This window comes from Amborella trichopoda, chromosome 10 (genome assembly GCF_054954075.1).
Source record: "Amborella trichopoda isolate Santa Cruz 75 chromosome 10, AtrichopodaSantaCruz75HAP2 v2.0, whole genome shotgun sequence".
NCBI classification, from domain to species: Eukaryota; Viridiplantae; Streptophyta; class Magnoliopsida; order Amborellales; family Amborellaceae; genus Amborella; species Amborella trichopoda.
This window is the reverse complement of record NC_142345.1, coordinates 10,638,209-10,661,945: the sequence shown is the minus strand read 5'-3', so window position 1 is coordinate 10,661,945 and position 23,737 is coordinate 10,638,209. Positions and strand designations below refer to the sequence as shown.

The following is a 23,737-nucleotide window of genomic DNA, read 5'->3' as shown; positions in this document are numbered from 1 at the left end:
TCCTTACCCAGAGCGAAAGTTGGTCCAGGTGTGGAGCAGTTGACATTCAATTTTTTGATTTCCTTCGGACATAAAGCGCCGGTGAGAGATTTTTGCTTCATGAACCAGTCATGTTGAATGGGTTGGTTCCGGATCAACCCAAGCTTGATTGTAGGCTTGTGGACTTGGGTCGAGTTTTCGGGTCTGATTTTTAATGCCATTGTTTTGAGGTTTACAGGATGCTTAAACAGTCCCACTTATCAGTTTAGGTGGTCCCTGAACAATTTTTATTATATTATCGTTTTTTTTTTGGCATTACTTCATACTGGTATGTGTGTTCTCAACTTGCTGATGCTGTTGGTTCCTCTGCAGTTATTTGTGACTGAGTTATTGAATTACTTATCTTGTCACTTGCAAATCAGATTTAGATTGGGCCTCATCTTCCTTTCCTTGGTTGTTACTCCATCCTTGATCTGTATTGCTTGTGCTTTAGCAAGGTCTGTTGAAAACCTTGCCCTCTTCATTGTTCACTTATTGCTGCTTCTGGTGTCATGATGTTTGTTGCAGCATAATCTTCCCACCAATTTGCAGTCAAATTTTGATTGCACTGCAAAATTATAGAGTATTATTTATTTGATTCTTGACATTCTTGAATGTTTTCGTATTTGATGGTCTCAGCCAAGTAAACTAGATTTATGTGACTGCTCTGAGCAGGAAGCTGTTACTCCTGCATCAATGTATTTGATGGTCTCAGCCAAGTAAACTAGATTTATGTGACTTCTCTGAGCAGGAAGCTGTTACTCCTGCATCAATAAATAAAAAACCCTTAGCCCTAGCTCCCTGAAATGGCGCAAGTCCAATGTTCTTGGAATAACCACCTCTCTGATCCTCTTATAGAAAGTAATGGGATAAGTTATGCCATGCAAGATTATGCGCTTGTTAATTCCTCATTTCTTCTCTCTTTCCCTTTCAATTTCTGCCTTTTCGTATGCGTTTCTCCTCTTCTCTCTTGATGTATGTGTGCTCATTTGTATGCACTTATCCAAGGGCAACTTGATGTGTTGATTTCTAGAGACACAACATTAATTATCAAGAGGAAACACATTGAAAAGATGCACCCACTTTGCTTCTTTTGTTGTCCCCTTGGAATTGTTGGAATGTATAACCTCCATAGTCAACGGCCCATTCTGCAGTAATTGGGTGTGCCTTCCTTCTTGGTCGAGGGTCTCAATTCTGCGTTCCCAAAGTTGATCCTCTTTGTGAGCTTGTTTCTGACTATATGGGATATCGATCACATTTAGCAAGGGATCTCAATTATTTAACGTGGGATCATGATACATAGGCCTTACTTAACTAATTGGGATAAGCGCATGATCTTTGTCATCATCATCGCTATCGTCCGAGCTTTAACCCAACTATTTTGTGTCAGCTACATGAATCTTGTTTCTCCACTTGGCTTTATCATGGGCCATTCCTTAGTCACAGAGAATGCCCTAGCATGAGCATATTTCGTTGGATCAGGGTTTATGATAAGGATGTGGTGAAAGTTTTCCATTGGTTGCCAACCTAGCACAACCCTCCTTTCTCATCCTTGGGACCGATAATGGCGAAGATAATGTAAGGTACTTATTAATGTGTAAGTTACTTTTAAAAAATGGAATACATTTAACAATTCTGAATTCTTTGGAAACAACTCACTTTCCAATAAATAGTTTTATGATTAAATGATAACTAAAGGGCAGTTATGTGGGTTAATCTATATGTAAGTTAAAAGGTTGACAACAAAAGTGGCTTAAGAACTAAATAAGGCTTAGCAATCGGTAAAGTGGGTCATAATGGATATGTACTCTACCATATAAAATGATAACTTACCAAAAGCAACGAAAATAACTTGAGAGTTTAGATTGCAATAAATTTAAGATTAAAATTGGACAATCAATCTCCTTAAGAATTCTGCAAACTATTGAAGTATTATAATTGAAATTGATTGAGAAGTTTAGTGTGAAGGAAAAAGATCTTCATATGGTCTAAAGAAAGCATATTGTACAGTACCTCAAGGTTTAATTTGGTGGGTGTTGGAAAAGAAAGAAATCTCTAGGTAATATAGCGATTTGGTGAGCGATAGGGAGAGCTAACTAGTGAGTGAACAACTAATGGAGAGATGAGTGAGTTTAAATTGACAATAGGTCTACATCAGGGATCAGCGTTTGAGCCCATACCTCTTTGTTTTAGTCATGGACGACTTAACTAAGCACCTTAAGATGAGGTACCGTGGTGTATGTTGTTTGCAGATGACATAGATTTGATTGATGAGACCCAAAGCAGCGTCATCTCAAAGTTAGAACTTAGGAGGGATGCTCTAGAATCTAATGGTTTTAAAATTAGCCAAAATATGACAAAATATATGAAATGCAAGTTTAGTGATAATAGGAGTAGAGATGAGGAAGTAGTTAAGATTGAAGGCCAAGAAATACCAAAAAGAGTATACTTTCGATATCTTGGGTTGGTAATTAAGGAAAATAGAGAGACAAAAGAAGATATTGCACATAGAATTAGAGTTGGGTGGGCAAAGTGGAAGTGTGCAACTGGTATTTTATGTGACTTCCACATACCAATGAAGTCGAAGGGAAGTTCTATACGACAGTTGTGAGGCCAACTTTGCTTTATGGGGAGGAATGTTGTGCGGTCAACAAACAACATACCCATGAGATGAGTGTAGTTGTGATGATGATTAAGATGGATGAGTGGCAAGACAGAAAGGGATAGAATTCGAAATGCATTTGGGAGAACTTAGTGTGGCTGCAATAGGCGATAAAATGAGAGAAAGTAGATTTAGGTGGGCTGGCCAGTTGTAATGCAGACCCATTACAACAATTGTTACGAAGTATGAGTTGGTTTAAGTGGAAGGCTCAAAATTGGTAAGGGGTAGGCACAAAAGGACTGTTTGGAAGTAGCGATAAAAAATATGGGGATTTATAGCCTCATTGAGGGTATGGCTCTTGATAGAATAGAATTGCGAACCAAGATTCATGTAGCCAACTCCAAATAGTTGGGGAAAGGTTTTGATGATTATGATGATGATTGAATTATCATAATTAAGTGTAATTATGATTCCTATTTCTTGTTATTCTTAATTTTTTGATGTAATATTCTTAAATGGAAATTATTTTATGAAATGAATAATTTAATTGGTATATTAAAATCCTTCTAAGGTTTAACATGGCTCTGAAGTATGAAGTCTTTGTATGGATTTTGTGACTTGCATTAACATGTAGTTTAATATGTTTTATTGTTTACATGATTTTAAATCAAATTTTGAATTTTTTTTGTGAATTTCTTATATGCTCTTTGGGCCCACTCCCAATATGTTTTTTGGGCCCACTCCCATGTTGCTCCCAGATTATGGAGCTTCTAGCTAGTGATGATCACCTGCATGTGCTCTCTTTCTCTCTACCTCTCCCAGCAGCTCCCAACCAACATCTTATGTGGCCTTCTATAAAGAAAGGTTTAGCAAGGAAACTTCAAAAGACCACATTGTATAGCCCAAACATGTCAAGCGTGGTAACAATGTAACGTGATATGATCCATTGTTTCCTCAATATCCCTGGGCAGCAAATGCTAGGGAATTCATGCCCATGGTGATGTTAGTGATGCTCGCAAGTGATTAATGTGTCATCTATGCATGCATTTAAGTGGATGTTCATGGCTATTTATTTACATGTATGCTAATATGCATGTTATGAATTGTGTATGTTTGGATTGTATTTATATATATATGATAAGTCTGAGAGATGTTTGTAAAGATTTGGGGCTTGTTGAATGTGAATTTGCTTGGGCACTCTTTAACCTTCAGATGGAAGAATCTGCTACGGTTTAGAATTGGAGTTTGAATCTCTCTTAAAATCCATAGTAGGGCTGGCAGAGGGTTTGGTGGCCTGGCCTTGTGGTCTGAGGTTTTGGGCTAGGGCTAGTGCCGTCCCGGTTTGGCCCGGCCTTGCCCTCCTTTGTTTTTCACATTGTTTTTCTTTTAATTTTTCTGCATTTGTTTTTGGCCTGGCCTGTTCTGGCTCTAACAGGGTCAGGGCTTGGGCCTATGGCGTCAAGGGTGGCTCAGGGCCAAGGCTGGCCCGATCCAGGCCCAACCCGTTGCCACCATTAGTCTGGAGTAAGTCACCTTGTTTGATCTCATTTTGGCTGGCCTGATTGATACTGAAGCTTGTATGCCAAGTAGAAGTCATTTTCTTGATTTACTAGGCCCTTTTGTGGGGTATTTATGGTGGGAGTTGCTGTAATATTTAGCCTTGTAATAGTGAGTTATTTCTGTGATGAGTGATTGGAATATACTCAAGTTCAGTCACTATTTAAAGGAGAATTGCAATCACTTCAAGTACTAGTTTTTAATTCTCTTTTAGCCAAAAATTCTTGTATCAGAGATCGTGATGGTGAACAGATTCCATATCTTTCTAAATTTGTGAAATAATTATACGAAGTGATACTATGAGGGCCTGTCCTCCACAAAACGCTCCTCGTGTCGTTGACAAATGAGAACGGCCTGTCTGGTCTTCTACGTCCTTCGAGTTTACGTGAACAGTCCCCCTGTTGTTGATAGGGAGCTTACCGCCCCATCCTTTCTTTATTTTAATCAAGTTTCTTTATTTTATAGTAGCGAGAGAGTGTACGGTATGTTTATAGTCGTGACTGTTGTCATGGAAAAAGAGTTTGTTTTTTGTCAAAGAAGGATGCTCAACACAGGCTCTAATTCGAGCCGCGTATATAGTCTAAATATGGGCGGGCCCGTACTCTCTTCTGTAGATATGCTTAAGACCTCTCCCCACTGTCAGTGGCAGGCCCCATATGGGCCATGAATGATTTCTTCAAAAGCCTGCAACTGTCTATCAAGCAGAGTTATGGATCATCTTCACCTTCCATGATAGGTCACAGACAGGAGAATTGAGTCCTTTATTGTCATGTAGGACTGCCTGATTGGATAATTCCCCTACATTCCTGTTTTTGCTTATATACATAGAAAAAGTAAAATTTGCTTCTTGTAGGACCTTAATGGCAGCCTACTGCAACTGATTACGTGGTTACATTATTCTGAGATTTTCCTTTTGCTTTCATGAATGTCCACATCAACATGTGAAATGGCATGTTGCTGGTGAATTTAATAAAGTTTTGGGAATGAATAAGATGTTAACATGGGTAGGGGCAAAATTGGTGAGAGTAGCTGAATGTGACTTTCTGCAACATGGCAGCGCCTCCCTTACAATCTTCTTCCATTTTTATATATTCTCGGATGTGTGAGGCTCTATAGCTCTAATCTCCTGCATTTCATCTTTGGCCACATTGCTATTCATCAAACTTCGTCAGTGCATCTTTGATCATGATTCCCTGATACGAGATATTTGGTTACTTAATTTTCTTCATTGACAATCTTAGTAAATTGGGTTTCTTGTTTGCCATTTTATGCTTGCAGGAGAAGCAAAGATCCAAGGTAAAGGAAAAGCTCGACAAGTGCGTGAAAGAGAAATTGCTTCAGTTTTGTGATTTGTTTGACCTACGGGTTGCAAAGGTTACCTCAAGAAAGGTAGATTTGTTATTCTTGATGGTTTTGTAGGAAGTGATGTTTTGTAACTATTTCGCTGCTTAGTGTCTGCACACCTGCAAGAAACTGCCAATTGCATGCATTTGGGTGTTATTCTAGTGTATTGATTCATTTGAGTTGTATTTGTAGGAGGAGTTAGTTGCAAAGATTTTGGAATTTTTGCAATCTCCACATGCTACTACAGATGTTATTCTTGCTGAAAAAGAGCAGGTTTGTGTGTGTTCGTGTGCTGTGACAATTAATTCCTTCAAGTAGTTATAAAAAATTAATGTACCTTCTGTTCTCTAAGACTTCATTTGTTTTACACGTAATGATTTTGAATCCTTGCAGAGAAGCAAAAAGCGGAAGAGGCAGGTCAAAGGAAGTGTAGCGGGAAAGTCTCGAGGCACGCCATCAAGAAGTTCAGCAAAGGTTTTTCTACAGCTTATTGTTGCACATGAATTACAACTTTTACATTACTTTGTGGGATTTTTCTTGCTTGTAAATTATTTGAAGTTTGTATTGGATAATGCAACTCCAGAATTTTTGTTTATATCGATACATTACTTTTATTTCTTTTGGACTTTCTTTTTTGTCAAAATAATGGAAGATATATCTTTGTCCCATTGTGACTGTTTTGTACAAATACTACCTTCGTTGCATAGGGAGGAAGGATTTGCGGCTGATGCCTTATTATGCATAGTTTTGACTACTACCTTACAAGACCATAAGTATTTTAAGTTTTGAGCACTAAGGAATGAAATTTATTGCTTGAGGCAGAAAGGGGATTTGGTAATTAATTGTTAACTCATTAAAAATGGGGGGGATTTGGTAATTAAGACATTTTTTATAATTGAGTTACCCTTAGCCTTTTGCAACTGGCCTAGTTTGTCTGATTGTACCTTGGAATGCAAATAAAGTATGTGAAGAAGGTATAATATGCTTGATTCTTGTGTTATATACTATTGGCTACCATATATTAGAAGTAATATTTTTTCAGCCCGATAAATACAAATAATTTATACTGTTATACATATATCCATGTTTTAGATAGAAAATCACATGTATCCTGTTAGGTGGATATAATAATCAAAGTTTCATTATTTATTAGAATGGATTATAAATTGTATTATGCATGTCTGATTGACAATCTTGAGTATGTCTCATTGTTTCAAAAAGCGAACGGCCCAGCACCTGGGCGCTCCCTAGGTGGTTATGGGGGCCTGAGCACATCGCTTATGCCTAGGCGGGAAAAAAAAGCGGAAACCTTGGGCGCCCGCCTAGGTGCCCAGGAATCTAGCGGCCGCCCAGCGCTCAAACCTGGGTAGTCGCCCAAGGCCTACCTCCCTCCCAGAGGTGGAAATGAGTTTTGGTAGGGGCATTTTTGGTCTTTTTTTTGATACTAAAGGGTCAAATTTCTTGTTTTAAGGTTTATTTGTAACCTAAAACACATTAGAGACCATTTTAGAGAGAAAAACCCAAAAACTCAATTTTTGGTGATTTCTTTATGATTGAAGGATTTCTCAAAGTTATGACCAATTGATCAAAACATCATCCATTGATAATAGATTTAATTTGTGATGTTTTATAAATCTATTAGAGGGTTTTTTAGAAGATTTTAAGTCTTTAGAAGCATCTTTGAGGTGGAAGTTTGGAGATTGAGAAATCAAAATAAGGTTTTTTTTTTTATTGCTTGTATAAGTTTTATTGTTTTGAGATATCTTATTCGGGATCTATTAGGAGTGGTGATCCCGATTGGAAATATGGCTGCAACCCAAATCCTAATGATAAAAATTGCATAAGATGCGAGTTTTGTGAGAAGGATACAAAAGGGGACATAAACTGGTTCAAGAAACATCTTGCTGGTATTAGGGGGATGTTGTCCCATGTAAAAGGACTCCTAATGCTGTTAAAGTGGAAATAATCAAGTTTTTGATAATGGTAAAAATGACAAAAGGTGAGAAATTTGCCTCCATAAGTCAGTTATGATGATGATGATAGTGATGAGGATGGGGAGGGATGTCAAGAGGTAGAACAATCTGTTATTAGGGGAAAGGGAAAGGGGGTTGTAATTGCTTCGGGTTCTGGTTTTGGGAGTAAGAAGCCTCGGTAGAGGCCTTATGGATAGTTTTCTGCCCCGGCCTGACCTTGAGTTTGCATGAGAGAAAACAAAGAAGCAAACCATCATTGAAAATAGAATGAAAAAGGAAGAGAGAGATAGAGCTGCTTTTTATATTGCTACATGGTTTTATGAGGCGAGCATTCTTTTCAATACCGCTAGCCTAAGCAGCTTTTGTGCGTTGGTAGGGGCAATTGGCCAATTTGGGCTTTTGGGATGAAACCCCCAACCCCATATGAGCTTTCAGAGCCTCTTTTGAAAAAAGCGGTGAGTTTCACGAAGGATGTTGTAGAAGTTAAGAAGGATGCATGGGCTCAGTATGGAGTTTCTATTGTGATTGATGTTGGAGTGATAGGAAGAGAATAAGTCAAATGAATATGCTTGTGAATTGTCTTTTAGGGACTGTCTTTTTGAGGTCTATTGATGCATTTGATTATACCCATAATGCCCATTACATATTCCAAGTGATAGAGAAGGGAATCAAGGAGTTGGGGAGCATCTTGTTGTACAGGTTGCCCTAGACAATACTGCTTCTAATGTTGCTGCTGTTAAGTTGTTATGCATTAGCTTATCTTAGAATCTTTTGGACACCTTGTGCAGCACATTATAGAGACCTCATGCTTGAGGCTTTTAGCGATTTAACCGAGATATCAGGTGCGGTGAAGATGGCCAAGTCAGTTACAAATTTCATTTATAGCCACCATCTCACCCTCAGCATGATGTGTTGATTTACAAAGAAGAAAGAGATTGTGAGTCCTGGGGCCATGAGATTTACGACCTGGTACTTATGCCTAGATAACATACATTCGAGGAGAGTGCAGTTGAGGCAGATGTTTACCTCAGATGACTAGGGAGCATGCAAGTGGTCCAAAGATCAGTTGGGAAGAAGGTGAGAGATATTATTCTTTTAAGGCTTTTTGGCAAGGGGTGAAGGGCATTCTTAAGGTATTTTTTTTCTCTTGTCAAAGCCCTTCGCATGGTTGATAGCGACAAGGCTTCTATGGGCTACATATATGAGGTTATATAGAAATGCAAAAGAGAGATAGCCCAAAAATTTTGATGATGATGAGAACTGCTACAAGCCTATTTGGGAGATTATTGATGAGAGGTGGGATAGGTAGCTACATCGGCCTTTGCATGCAGCTGGTTATTATTTGAATCCAGCTTTTTTTTATGTTGACAAGGATATGCACACAAATGACACAATTGTGATTGGATTTAATAAGTGTGTAGATGTGCTAGTCTCTGATCTTGATATCTAGGATATTATATACGCTAATGAGCTGATAAGTTACAAGCGCTCATTAAAGTCTTTTGGGAGTCCAATGGTAATGAGGCAAAGGACTAAAATTGATCCAGGTAGTAATAATATTCTTAAGTTCATCAAGTTCAACTGTTCAAGTAATGAAGTTTCATTTTTATTATTTTATTATTTATTTATGATTTTATTTTATATCTTTGCAGCCAATTGGTGGAGCCAACATGGGTGTAGTTCTCCAAATTTGCAAAAGTTGGCTCTTCGGATCTTAAACCTAACCACTTCCTCATCCGGTTGTGAGCGCAATTGGAGTACTTTTGAAGGGGTAAGGCCGTAAGGGTAATTTGTATAATTGTATTAATAATACATGAACCATAGATTTTAATTAGTTTCATTTGATTTTGTTAGATTCATACAAAAAATAGAACATGTTTGAATAAAAAAGGCTCAATGACCTAGTCTATGTCAAGTATAATCGGTTCTTAAAGGATAGGTTTGCTAAGAGAGACCCCGTCAGATAAAAAAATATGGACAATGCTATGGAGTGGTTAGTTGATGATGATGATGTCGAGGGGCATGAAGGATTGACATGAGACATGGTCATGGATGCTTCGGGGACATCAGCCGACCCTCCTATGGCCATTAGATCTTTTGCACAGAGGACGAGGGTGAAGGAAGAAGAGGCAGATTCAGAAGAGATGGAGGAGGACGACCAATATGTCGAGGAGAGCAACGACTCTGATGAATATGATGCAAATTCTTCTGACCCTATTTTTTCTGATGATGAAAGATGAATAATGATTAAACTTTGAACATTGATTGAATATTCTTTTGAGTATTCAAGTATTACTTTCATTTTTTTTTCTTCCTTTTGGTTGTGTATTGTGGATAGTGGATTTGTAATTCCACTGGTTTGGTATTTGGTTACTTTGGTTTGGTAATTTGGTTGGTAAATTTTAAGTTTTAATTGGATATGGACCGACTTATGGTTATGCTTATGGAGTGTGTGCTAATGTGTAGTATACTTTGAATTCTGATGTGCGTTAAATATTTAATTTTTATATTTTATACAATATATATACTGTTAGAGACTGTAGAATCCTTTTTGGATTCAATTGGACTGCCTAGGTTCTGGGTGCCCATCGAGGCGTTGGGCGGGTTGGACCCCTCAGGCCGCTTAAGACCCGCCTAGCGCTTTTTGAAACACTGGTATATCACAACATCAATTTTTTATTTGGGGAATATACTACTATCCATATGACCTCCTTGAAATTTGTCATCCAAACAGTCGTCACTTCTTGGTTCCATGGCATTTGTCTGAAAGTTTGTTGGGGATGGTATCCTTAAACTTGAGGACACCAAATTGACATTCTTAGGTAAATGGTTGTGGTTGTTCAGGGACTATCGACACCTCATTGGAAGCGAATAAATGACACATGGATTTTATTTCGAACATAGATTTTTTTTTGAGCCATAATCTATTTATCAAACAAAAATACCCAATGACTTCAAATATATACCGGAAGGACTATATACAATATTCTTTTTACTTTTTCACCCGAATTCTTTGTTGCGTAATATCAAACCACCATATATTTCACTGATCTATATTCCAATTTCTTATAAATTTTTGTAGGGTTTGTAATTAATCTCCCATCTAACCAAAAAATACAACTAACCCTAATTTGCAAGGGTCCCTTGCACATTGATTACCACATATCATCTAAACTGGTCTTTTTTATTATCCATGATCATTTCAAAATCTCATTTAAAGAATAAAAGAAGCCATCTTGCTGAAATAATCAACAGAAATCACATCTTAATTCTTAAATTAACCATCACTTGCTCCTAGTCCATTAGTTTCTATTAGAGCAACAAAAAATCAGTGATATAATCCCAAAACCAGTAAGCCCCCTTAATAGGTTTAATAAGGGGCCTTACTTTTTGGTTTTGGGGTTTAGACCCCCCAAAGTTTTGCCCATTGCCAGGGGCTTTTTCTGCCCTCGGCCATGTTATTCCACATTGCCTTCCTTGAGGCGTCCGCTTAGGTGGGCTCCTAGGGGCAAGGACGCCCAAGGTGCCCCAATTTTCGAACAATGAGAGATGTCTAGAGGACACCTGAATCATTCGTGATTGCTTTGTCAGACTTGTTCATTAATGTGGGGAATCCTTATGCCACTGCATTGCATGTTTGATGGCCTAGGAGGACTAGGTGTTTGGAGTCCTGGATCTTGGAGAGATAATGTGGCAAATGATTGTTTTTCACTTTTTCTATGTTTGCGAGTTTTATTGCTGTCTTCATCTCGCAACGGTTGTCAGCCAATTGCTTTGGTTCTGTAACAGTAAAGGCATTTTTCAGCAGAGTTTCTTCTATGAAGTTCGAAGAACCAGAGATGTATACTCCAAGAAAGGGGACGGGAGGAATAGGAGAGAAAGGAGAACCAAGAAAGTTGGGACTGTGAAACTAGATAGAAGTGGTGGACAAGAAAGGGAGGGGGGATGAAAAAGTTGTGTGCACGTACTAGTGATGCCGAATGTATAGAGAACAGTGTATAGAGAACAGAGTCCTGATCTACGTTTTAGCAACCGTAATCAAGACCCTACTCATATCTTGCCTTGGGGCTTGAAACAATTTTGGGGGTTCATTCTATTGTGTGGAGCCTGGCCAGTTGCATCGAAATGTTTTATTTCTCAAGGGGGTGTAGCCAAGCTCACTTCAACTAAGGATTGACGGCAAACGAGGTCCTGCCAGTGTTTCCATCTGGGATGTTTGGTCCTTCATCTTCTTGTTCTTAGTATTTGTGGGTTGTTGCAACGCCAATGAAGCAGAAGGATTGACACACCTTTGGGTACCCAGAATTTCTTTTGCAATTGATGCATTTCTCGTAGTACTGACCTGGATATTTTGTGGCATTCTATGACATGTAGCCCGGGCAATTGCATCTTGATGGTCTTTTCAAAAAGGCGTGGTGAAACTCAATTTCAATTAAAGTTAGAAGGGCAACCCTGGTCCTGCCACTTTGGGTGGTATTTTTAGGGATCATCTGGCCCCGATCTTATTGTTGTTCGGTTGCTGTGATGCCAAAGAAGTGGAAGCACTAGTTCTCCTTATGGTATCAGAAAGTTCCTTTGGACTTGAGAGACCCCATTACTCCTAAGGGGATTCTGCTGTTGTCATTGCTTGGGCGTGGAGTTCCAGCTGTTCATCTAGATTGATTCAAACTTTTAAAGAAAATTTGGAGCTATGCTTGACCTTCTGTGCCACTATCTCCTCAATTAGCATCCAACCCACACATTGATGGCGATGGCCCTTTTATTCACATGATTCATGTGGTCATATGGATTATAGTATGCTTTCCATATAATTTATAGAGAATCATTTCAAAGAGGAAATCAAAAGGCTGTTTAATTGGCCAAACAAGCAAATGATGACAGTACAATCAATGTCATTAATTTTGTTTCATTTCGGCCAAATGCCCAAGTGAAATGCTGTATGGAATGAGCAAGAGATGCTTTACCATCATTTTTCTGGAAACCCTTTGTTTTGGATCCATTCAATAATAAGATCACCAAGTAATGACTTTTAAGTCATTAGCATTATTGGTAAGTATTGAAAGATGCTGAAATTTTAAGTTCCCTGGATTTCATGCTTATCAGTGTCCTGTGGGTTTGGAAACAAGTATATCATTTTTAGAGGCTCTATGATGGAAAAGGTTTTCATTCTTAAATATTGATTTTGGGATCTATACATCAATTTTCTTTTTAGGTAGGTTTTTTAGAACTAATATTTGTCCTTGGAGATTTGATGTTCAATTGTGATTGAACATTATGAATCCCAAATCTACGAAGATCCTACCATCAAAATAATAATAACAATAATAATAATAATAATGTCTGCCCATTTTACAAAATGGTTTTATTTTTTCTTTTGGTTTGTTGTGTTAATGTCACAAAAGATATATGGTGCTTTTGGAGTAGGGTTTTCCTGTTAATCGATTTCTTGCAACAAAATATTCAATATGTTTCCTAATAATATCTGTCCATTTTACAAAATGTTTTTTTTTTTTCTTTTGGTTGTTGGGTTAATGTCACCAAGAATATATGGAGCTTTTGGAGTAGGGTGTTCTTGTTTATGGATTTCTTGCAATAAATATTCAATATGTTTCCCTTTTGATTAGTTTTGTTAAAATTCTCAATTCTTTGTCTTGTTACAATTTGTAGTTTTTTTTACTTGAATGATTGTGAGGAGCTGAAGTTCTTCGCTTTACCAGTCAAACTAATGCAGGCTCAGATGTTAAACGAACAATATTGATTAACTCTGATAATATGGATTGTGTTAGTGTTATATGTTAAATACTTTATCAAACATGAAAGTGTATACTATTTTGTAACTATAAAATTATTTTTTCATTCAATAATTGGCACTGGTTTCTTTGAGCATGGGCTTGAGGCAGAGGTGGTCAGAGTGGTGGCTGAATATGGCATGGTGTTTAGAGTTCCATTCTCACCTGGTTCCAAGTTTTTTTCTTTAAGCACTGGTTTCTCTTATTGTTTCTTTCAATGTTGTCTGGTTCACTTGGGAGCCTGGTTCAATTTGGCCTAGGAATAGAAGATATTTCTGTAATTTTTGGGAGGACTTAAAAGTTTAAATTTCTCTTAATTAAAGAAGTTTTAACATGTAGAAAAATTGTATTTTCAAAAAATAAAATATTGATTATTTTTTAAAGATGATAAAATGAGAACTTCCAAGGAAATTTTATGGAAAAGAAGGCTTCTGCACCTTTGAAATGCATGAGTGGTAGTCTGGTAGACATCCTGCTTTAGTTGAGGGAGGTCAAGGGATTAAATCTTTGAAGTTTGTCCTAGCTGTCCATACAAATGGACCTAATACTTTGTCCTTAGTCTTGGAATTAGTGGTAGATTTCCTCGTTAGGTAAGGGAGGTAAAAGGCTGGAACTTATGAGCTTTGTCCCAACAAATCAAGCAAACTGAATTACCCCTTTAACATCTTCAATTCTCTCCCATCAGATTGGACATGTTATATGAGCCTAAGAGGAGCTTTTTTTGTTTCCTTGGGTTTCTGGGCGAATTGTCTGGAAAGTAGAGAAATTGCCAGATTTCTGTCAAACATGAATACATAGGCAATCAAAGGCAGATTTGGCCAAAGTGGGCTAGACTCGGCTGAAGAGACGTGAAGCGGGCCATGTCTGGCCACTAACTATTTGTTCCATGCTTCACTTAGGGTGAGTTTGGGTGGACACTTGTAGGTATATTCCGTTCTAGCGTTATTTCATATAAATGCAAAACAAATATTTTCTGCTATGTGGCCACTTTGATATAAGGACTATTTGTGTTATTTTTTAGACCTAACAGGGGAAAAAGTGAACATGGAAAACATTTCCTGGAATGTTTCTTGCGCTAGTGTAAAGTAAAAATAGATTGGTGGTCCATCCCAACTGGCTAGGTTTTAAAGACAGAGCTGAAGGCTTGAGATTCTTCAGCCAAAGTGGAGCAAATCTGATAGCATTGTTTTCCAATGTTGTCAGATTTGGTTGTGGTTCCATTTCAGTAGAGAAGCATTTTAGTCAATTTGGAAATGTTCTTTTGGTAGTTTGTTTAAGAAACAAAAAAATAAAAATAAAAATAAAAAATAAAAACTGTACGATTGCCATTGTATATATGAAAAGTACGATGGTGGGCAAAATGGGCTAAAGAAGTCTACAAATATAGCTAAATATATAATTGAGCTTTCTTTTTCTGTATATTGGGATTTTATACTTCTGGTTTGAAAATTAATTTTAGAAATCTTGATTTCTAATATAATTGATTGGGCAGCAAAACTATGTATTTGTACTATGGCAGTATGCGCAAGTTTCAACATGAGTACCATGTTTTAATTTTAATTTTTAAATATCAAAATGCTAGGCCTTTTAGATATATCATAGATGGATATAACTATTGGTGGAATGATTGAATTTTCCTCATTTTCACGACACATCCACTGTGACTTCCCTTAAATTGTACTCATTTTTTTGCCAATCATGTTTTTAGGTAGGTTACATATGCATTGAAAGCTCCCTATTACTTTTAGGTACCTTTCTACTTAATTTCAAAATTTAATAGCATGCCCAATTTTCCTTTTCACAACTCCAATCCTGATTTGTTTCAAGAAGGTATTTCAGTGATAATAATAGGGGCCTAAAAGACGACGTATTATTGTGCTTTGATTCTAATAGTTAGTGCTTTGCTTTTGTTTTCTGACGCCTTTGGCTCCAGCTTTGGGCCTTTTTTCTGAAATGATGCAAATATGACACTTTTTTTTTTTTTCTTTTGATATCTACGGACTCCACATTTTCGCATGACATTTGAATTCCCACATTTTGCATGTTTTTGTATGACATGGTCTATTTTGAGCTTCTTGAGATGACTAGCTCATTTATATTGTTTTTAGCAGTTGTTAACATAGGGGCCTTGTTCAGATGCGATGATATGGTGCCTGTGCCAGGAGGAGTTATTGTCATTGGAGGCAAAATGCCCTTCTTAAGGGAAGGCGGTATTGCTGATATATATCGTTTTGCATGAAAAATTTGTGCAACAATGTATATATCTGTGGCAAGAATCTTGGCACCCACCCTCGTGCTTCTATAAGCCTGCTTTATGTGCGCATACATGTGCATTCTGACAGGGCCATAATCATGATAGCTCTTTCTTATTATAATCCGAACTTGAACAATCTTCCTCTCCATTTGAGTTTTGGAAATTGTTTTTTTAATTTTGACAAATAAGGAACTTGAGCTGGTGTGATATAAACCAAATCTTCCCTAATGTCTAATTTCTGTGGGATTTACAAGGTAGAATTCATTCATTGGGTGCACACTTGTGTCGTCCGCATATACTTGTGTATGAGGTCATTTTGTTTCTTTAAGTTCGAGTTTCCAAGAGATTAGCGCTTGAAACAAGTTTGGTATAACTGGCTGTGTAACGATCATTCTACTAATTTGATGGTCTCTGTATTTCAAGGATCGTGCTGGTCCAGCCCCGAGCATCTCCTGGTTTTCCATTTATTCAACGTGCTAGTTGTATTTTCTGTTATCACTTGGGTAGCTTCCATTAACGCTGTTGCCGTGTTGTCTTCTGGATGTACCCTGTTTTAAGCCAATTCACTGTTATTTTATGACCTAGCTTTTGTAGTCCTCTCTCTTTTGAAATATCGATGCCCCTGTATGACTTAAAACTTCTGTGAATGAATTCCTACAGTGTTCAAACATTATGAAATCGCAGGTCTACCACCATATTTTATGCGAAATGAGTGACTGATCGGTGTCATTTAATTACATGCAGCAGTTGGGACTTATACAATATCCACAGATATTAGCTTTGCTGGCATATTATGAAGTGCCGCTGCGGAAATGAGTGATAATTGAAATTGGAGAGAGATAACATATCTATATTACTTATGCACTGAGTGCATATCTATGGGTGATAGCCATTTGCTATCTGTTCTTGTAGATGAAAGTGTAGTGGAAAAATAACATCGATGGAGAATTCTGAGTTGGTTATGGTATCGTTACATATTTAATATCATTTCATAATTTGTGTACCGTGGCGTGTTCAAGTGATTTAACTTCAGAAAGACCATATTGGATGGGTTCAATATCATCGATTTGTTTTTTGATGAGGGAGAAAATGGATTGTGGGGATGCCATCCTTTAAAATGGACTGTTACACTCTGAACAGTGGGACTCACCATTGGGTCATGTGTTGTTTTGGTTTAGTGTAGTTTCCTTTGTATTAATGTCTATTATTTCAGTGGGTTGTTGTATACTTTTCGCAACATATTCATGGCATGTTTGTCCTATGATCTTTATATGTCAAGGTGTTCCTCTTCTTGGAAGCACTTGTTGTTTTGGCCTTGGTTTACGATCATACATTCGATATTGTTGCAATAATTGCTTACCCAGTTCATTTTATACATATAGTACTATTTCTTGGCATGCCATGTGATTCATTGATCTGTTTTTCATATTTCTGACTTGGTAGACAATGCATTTGGCAGAAAAAAAGGAGTGCTGACACCCCAAAATCAAAGGACAAAAAGGGTGCTTCGAAAGTGAAGGATGACAATGAGGAGGAAGATGAAGATGAAGAAATGGAAGAAGTTGAGGGAGAGAAAGAAAGTGCGTCTCCAGATGAGGCTGCCATGGAGGAGTCAGACAAAGGTAGCGAAGAGGAAGAAGATTTGGAAGAACAAGAGAAGGCAGAGGAAGAGCAAGTGGAAGAGGAAGAGGAAGAGAAAGTGGAAGAGGAAGAGGAAGAACGTGGCAAACATGGAAGAGGTTCTAAAAGGTCGGTTTCAAAGAAGGAAACTGCTAAGAAGTCACCTTCCAAGAAAGCTTCAACACCTAAGAAGGTCATTCCAAGCAAACCTTCAAAGAGTCCTTCAAAATCTGCATCTAAGAAGCCCAAATCTGATGATAAGAATGATGCCAGTCCTCGCTCTTCAAGAAAGAAGAAAGACAAAGTAGGGTCCCATGCCAAGTCTTCAACTGTGGAAAAATCACCCACCAAAGAGAAGTCTGGTGCGAATACTGAATGATCCCATTGCCTTTGTCTTCAGAAAGTTTACAATCAATCTGCTATTGTTAAAAGCTGAAACTATACTTTTATTTTCAGAATAAAGTTGAAACTAGATATCGTGGAGCTTCTTTGACATGGTTTGCATTTTTTTGCCTATGACAGGTAGAAGGAAGAACAAAGGCAAGGCTGCAACTGAGTCCAGTGTTGATGTACCTAGTGAAGAGGATTTGAGGAAGGCGATATGTGATATTTTAAAGGAAGTTGATTTCAACACTGTGAGTATTTACTCTACAATACTTCATCTTTGTTATTCCTATTTGTTTGTTTAGTTATTTTGATAATATGTCCCTTCCATTTATTTTTTTTGGAATTCAATATTCATTTTCTTCCTAATATGTTTGTTTCTTTCTTTCTTAACAGGCAACATTCACGGATATCCTCAAACAGCTTGGTAAATTATTTCTTCTAAATGTGATTATATGCATGCATGCATACCCACCATGTTCTTTATATTGAAACTGTGCTTTAAAAGAACTGTTTGGGATTGTATACTATTAAGACTATTGGCCTATGATATGAGGTGGTCACAATTACTCCTAACCATTGGATGCCGAATCTGATGGCTTGGAGTGCATTCAAGGCTTGAGAAATGTTTCTTTGAACTTTGAGCTTAGTTAATGACACACCCTTAGCCACTGGATTTTATATCTAATGGCCTTTGGTGGTTGTGACCTCCTTGTGTAAAAAATAAACGGTCTTATCATATATATATATATATATATAGATATAAAGAGACCATTTATCTTTGGGTGCAGTTGGCATACGGTTGCATCCGTAGCTGTAGAGGTAAGGTGTGCCTTCAAATTTTATCATGGTATATAATTTTGATGTGAAATGTTTTTAGGATTATCTCAAAATCTATTTTTATATCTAATTATAAAATTTTAAATTTCAAAAATAGTTAAAATCAAGTAGATCTATAAACATATGAAAATCTTGAAAATGGACGGTGTAGATAATATGTTGTAGAATGCTCTATTTCTAAGACTTAAAATCTTTTTATTTTTCATGGTCATACATCTCAATGTTGAGATGATCAATCAAAGGGTTTTTCAACATTAAAACCATCTTTTCCGATGGCTTTTTAAGATGCATCTGTAGTTCTACATTATAAGGTTGCATCCTTATATAAACTTTTTCTTTATCTTTTGTACATGAAGGTCACAATCATTCTCATTCGTTAGATAGATGGATGTAGATATATACAATGAGACTTTTTTTTTTAACAATATATATACAATGAGACTAATCATGGAAACTCTTTGCAGCTGCACACTTCAACACTGACCTTACAGAAAGGAAATCAGCAGTGAAAATCATGATTCAAGATGAGCTGACAAAGCTTGCTGAGGATGAGGATGAGGAGTCAGATGCTAATGCTGGGAAGGGGGCCCCTTCAGAGGCCCCTGTCAAAGCTTCAAAAAAGGCATAGTGCTTTGAAAGGAGAGTGTACTTTGAAATGGCTAATTATTCCTACTCTTCCAATTTGTGTTTTCTTTTGCTACAACAAAGTTAGGATATTCTATGTTGCAAGTAGCTGGTCATGCCAAGTTTCTACCATTATTGTTGGATTTGAACATAATGAGTTTTTCTCCAGCTACTGGCCTTTCATGTACACTGCTTTTGTAATGAATCCTTTGTATTCTGCATTTTATGTCCAAGGAGTTTGATCCTTCAATGCCCTGGGGCTTTTTAAGTTATTTCTCCATGTTAGTTTGGTGTCTTCTTTGGCTTGCATTATTAGTGGCTTATTTTTTGGCGATTTGAACAACCTTTGGAGCAAGCATGCTATATGCCATTGCTTATGGCTTTGCCGACGATTGCTTTACTTTTGGCTTGTTTAAATTTGAGCTTCAGGTGATTTTACATGGCTTTTGGTTATATACTAGCCCAAATTTCATCCATTTGTGTCCTGCGTGCCACATCTCTCTCTCACAGAAAGAACCAGTTTTCTGCGTTTGCCCTCTGGAAGGAACCAGTTTTCTGCGATTGCCCTCTGGAAGGAATGATGGATGGATGGAAAGAGGAAATTCTCTCTCACAGTTAACTCTGTCCATTTATATTATCAATTTTACATTTATGATTCACAAAACATTTATCTGTTTTTTAGTTGTTCCATTTTTACTTAGCCAATTATTGGGAAGATGTAGATTTGACACTCAAATTAAGGGAGTTGACTGCCTACGATTCTTTCTCTATTGATTCGACCCAACTCAATTTTCAGGACTCCTTTAGATCGTTTAATGAAAAGCGTTTACGAATGATTGCAAAACTTCTACAAACTTTTTGAAAAAAATGAAATAAAATCAAATTTACTGAAAACGACATAGCCACTGAACCATCTTATACCAAAAAAACAAATGAATCAAATTCGGGAGGGAAGTTATGATTTTCTTAAAAAAATGGCTGGAATGGTTCGATTCATTGGAGAAGCCAATAAATTCGATCATGATCTGTGCAGGAACGGCTAAAAGATGCTCGTGTTGTAGTTGAGAATTATTGGACGATTCGAGAGTGCGATGCAAGTTGGTATAGCGAAATAGAGACAAGTGCTTGAAGGGAGATTTTAGCTCGAGAGTCCTTGGTTAATTGGTGTTGAGAGAGAGAGGGAAGCGTTGTAAGTTGAAGATATTTGTTCAAGTTTTACTGGTTGAAGTATCATTAAGCAATTATATATATATATATGAATATATATATATATATATATATATATATATATATATATATATATATATATATATATATATATATATATATATATATATATATATGAATGAAAAGTATTCCTAATGTTTATAGGTGAAAATGAATAATGATTTCGTCTACCTTCATTATTGTCTAAAGTTTATCGCATGGTTACGATTGTTAGGTAGTATTTTTTTTTATTTTTATTTTATATAAATCGGAATGACTTGAAATTTGGAGCGTATATATATCTTAGTGAGGTGCACCTAATAAAAATATAAAAAAAAATAATTCATAAAAAGCAACATGTACCAAAATATAACTGGAACTTTTTGGGGGTATTTTGGTCAAATCTTTTCGTGTAAAATATTTTTTTTTTATATTTTTCGTATATTTACCTATTTTTGATGAACAAACACTCCAAATTTCAGGTCATTTCGATTTGTAGAAAAAAAAAAAAATGGAAACACTACCAGACAATCTAAACCATGTGATGAACTTTGGACGGTGATGACGGTAGGTGAAATCGTTTTTCATTTTCGCCTATAGGCATTTTGTAGTGTCTTCCATATATATATATGGAAAAAGATGAGATTAGCCCGCTAGCTCATATGAACATATGAGCCCAACGACCCAAATTGAATTTGGGCCAATCTGATGATCACAGATGTCCGATAGTGCTTGAATTTTATTTATTTTTCTACAAATCCAAATCACTTGAAATTTTTGATATTTTTCGAAGATTCACCTATTTTTGAAGAACACACGACTAAAATTTTAAGTGATTTAGATTTGCAGAAAGAAAAATAAAATTCAAGCACTATCGAACATCAGTGATCGTTAGATCCCAGCTATATATATATATATATATATATATATATATAGGGTAATGATTTTATGCAACGGTTGTATCATGGTATAATGCAACAGTATTAAGAAACCATATTAGGGCCATTTGTTTTATCCAAAATTTGAAATATTCACTCTTTTCATTCTAACGACCAATCACAAATAAAAAAAAAAAGTTGAAAATGCAACCCAAAAACTATTTTTTTAGCCCAATTAACATAGGCCGTCCATCTTGATAAGATGCTTAGATCTAGGCCTTAGAATGATTTTTTTTCTTTTCGATTTTTATTAGATGGTTTTATTATCATTAGATGAACAATGTTGAAAAAGGAAAAAATGGTTTTCAGTTTGGGGAGGATAAGATCTTGAAATTCCCCTAATGAATGGCCTAGATTCGTTGTTGGAGGGGACTAATTTTGACCATATATTGGGTTTAAATTGAACTTTTTTTTATGGGATTGATTATTGATATGAAGAGAGAGAGTGTGCAAAATTTTAGACAAATACCACAAACATGGTTTTTTAGAAGTGTGGTTGCATCATACTATGATGCAACCGTTGTATGAAATCATTGCCCATATGTAGATATAAGGGAAATGATCTTGTCAGCCCACGAGTTGATTGCTACAGTGTCAGTCAACAGTCCAGATTGAATCGGGGCCGATCAAACGGTCACAACGTCATTTCGTATTTCAATTGTGAATTTTTTTCTACAAATCCAAATGGTATGAAATTCTAGACGTTAATTCTTCTTATCAAGGTGCACCCAATAAAAAAAAATAATTTACAAAATAAAAATTGGCCAAAATACACGAAAAATTTTGGGGGTATTTTTATCAATTTATATTTTACGAATTTATATTTTTATATTTTTAATAGATTCTCCTAATTTTTAAAAATAGACCATCAAAATTTCAAGTGATTTGGACTTGGAAATTGAAATACGAAATGATATCATGACCATTAGATCAAGCCAAGATTCAATTTGGGCCATTGACGGACACTGTAGCTGTTAGCCCGTGGGCTGACAGATTCCTTTATACATACGACGTCAAAAAGAAAAAGAAAAAATACAAAAAAGAAAAATACATCAAGACCAAAAAGAAGAATAAGGATAAGGAATATTATAAAAAATCAAAAAGAAAATTACTCAAAAAATTTTCTCCCAATACAAAGAGAAAGAGTAAACTCCCAGTATGCTATAAGTGTGGTAAAATAGGACATTATAAACACCAATGTAAATTAAAAAATAAAATAGATTCATTAAATTTAGATGATTCAATTAAAGCAAAATTAAAACATATAATATCATATGATTCTTCCTCCTCTACTCCTAGTGGTTCTTATACTGAAGAAATAGATAGTAATGATCTTGATCTTATAGGTTCAGATAGTTCTTCTACTACTGAGACTACTACAGAATCATCAGAAGATTGTAGTTGTCCTTTACCTCAGCATAATGTTCACACACTCACTCAGGAAGATAATTTTATACTGGACATTATAGATAAAATAACTGATCCTGAGGAGAAAAGAGCTATCATTACCCAATTTATTAATATTACAAAAAATAAATCAAAATCACCTATTATCAAAAATCCAGATGAATATAATTTCTCTGCTATTATCAAAAGAGTAAGTGATCAACATACTTCTCAAAAAGAACCCACAATATCTGATCTCAAAAAAGAAATTAAAGAAATAAAATCAGAAATAGTACAATTGAAAGGAAGAATTCAAATATTAGAATTACAACAAATGTCTCAACAAGAGTCTGAGACAGATGAAATAGAATTCAATGATTTGATCACAGATAACCCAATAGAAACTACTGGTCCCATAGAGACTAGTGAAATACCAACAGTACCAATTCCTTCAGTTAATTTAATAAATAAAATAGTTGTACAAAAATGGTTTGTTCAAGTCAAAATCATTGTTGCTAAAAATTATAGTTTTGAAACATCAGCCCTTATAGATTAAGGAGCTGATCTCAATTGCATAAACGAAGGACTTGTACCTTCCAAATATTTTGACAAAACTACTCAAATATTAAATACAGCAGATGGTACAGCAGATGGTAGTAGGTTATTTATTAAATATAAATTATCCAACGCCTCTGTATGTAACAATCATCAATGTATTGATACACCATTCATCATGGTTAAAGGATTAAGCCAATCAGTAATCTTAGGAGTTCCATTCCTAACATTGTTATATCCTCTAACTATTGATGAAAAAGGAATTTCATCAACAATTCAAAATATTCCAATACAGTTCAATTTCATACATAAACCAAAACTAAAAGAATTAAATAATGTCAAAAGCCAATTACAAGGCAAAGAAAAATTTCTTTGCACTCTTAAACAAGAAATTAAATACAAAGTAATTGAAGAGCAGTTACAAATGCCTTCAATCCAACAAAAGATTCAATCAATACAAAAGCAAATAGAAACCTCCATATGTAACGAACATCCTAATGCTTTTTGGGATAGGGAAAAAACATAGTATCAGTTTGCCATATGAACCAACTTTCACTGAAAGTCAAATCCCTACAAAAGCTAGGCCAATACAAATGAATACTGTTTTATTAGAAATGTGTAAAAAAGAAATAGAAGAACTCCTACAG

At 36.1% G+C, this 23,737-nt stretch overlaps 1 protein-coding gene across 2 annotated transcripts in view; it reads left to right on the top strand.

Annotated features, from left to right (window-relative positions):
- The window catches only part of LOC18446095 (DEK domain-containing chromatin associated protein), a 28,315-nt gene extending 9,038 nt beyond the window's left edge, over window positions 1-19,277 (top strand). Inside the window, exons 6-13 of one of the 2 annotated variants that reach the window (XR_016042668.1) lie at window positions 5,456-5,566; window positions 5,714-5,794; window positions 5,915-5,995; window positions 9,147-9,265; window positions 16,997-17,519; window positions 17,680-17,792; window positions 17,938-17,968; window positions 18,846-19,277. Coding sequence is in view for 1 of the 2 variants with exons in the window: in XM_011629496.3 (XP_011627798.2) it covers window positions 5,456-5,566; window positions 5,714-5,794; window positions 5,915-5,995; window positions 16,997-17,519; window positions 17,680-17,792; window positions 17,938-17,968; window positions 18,846-19,009 (1,104 nt within the window). In the remaining variant the exon portion in view is untranslated. The remainder of the gene's footprint in view (window positions 1-5,455; window positions 5,567-5,713; window positions 5,795-5,914; window positions 5,996-9,146; window positions 9,266-16,996; window positions 17,520-17,679; window positions 17,793-17,937; window positions 17,969-18,845) is intronic. The other variant, XM_011629496.3, reaches the window with a different exon arrangement.
- Window positions 19,278-23,737: the final 4,460 nt, after the last annotated feature.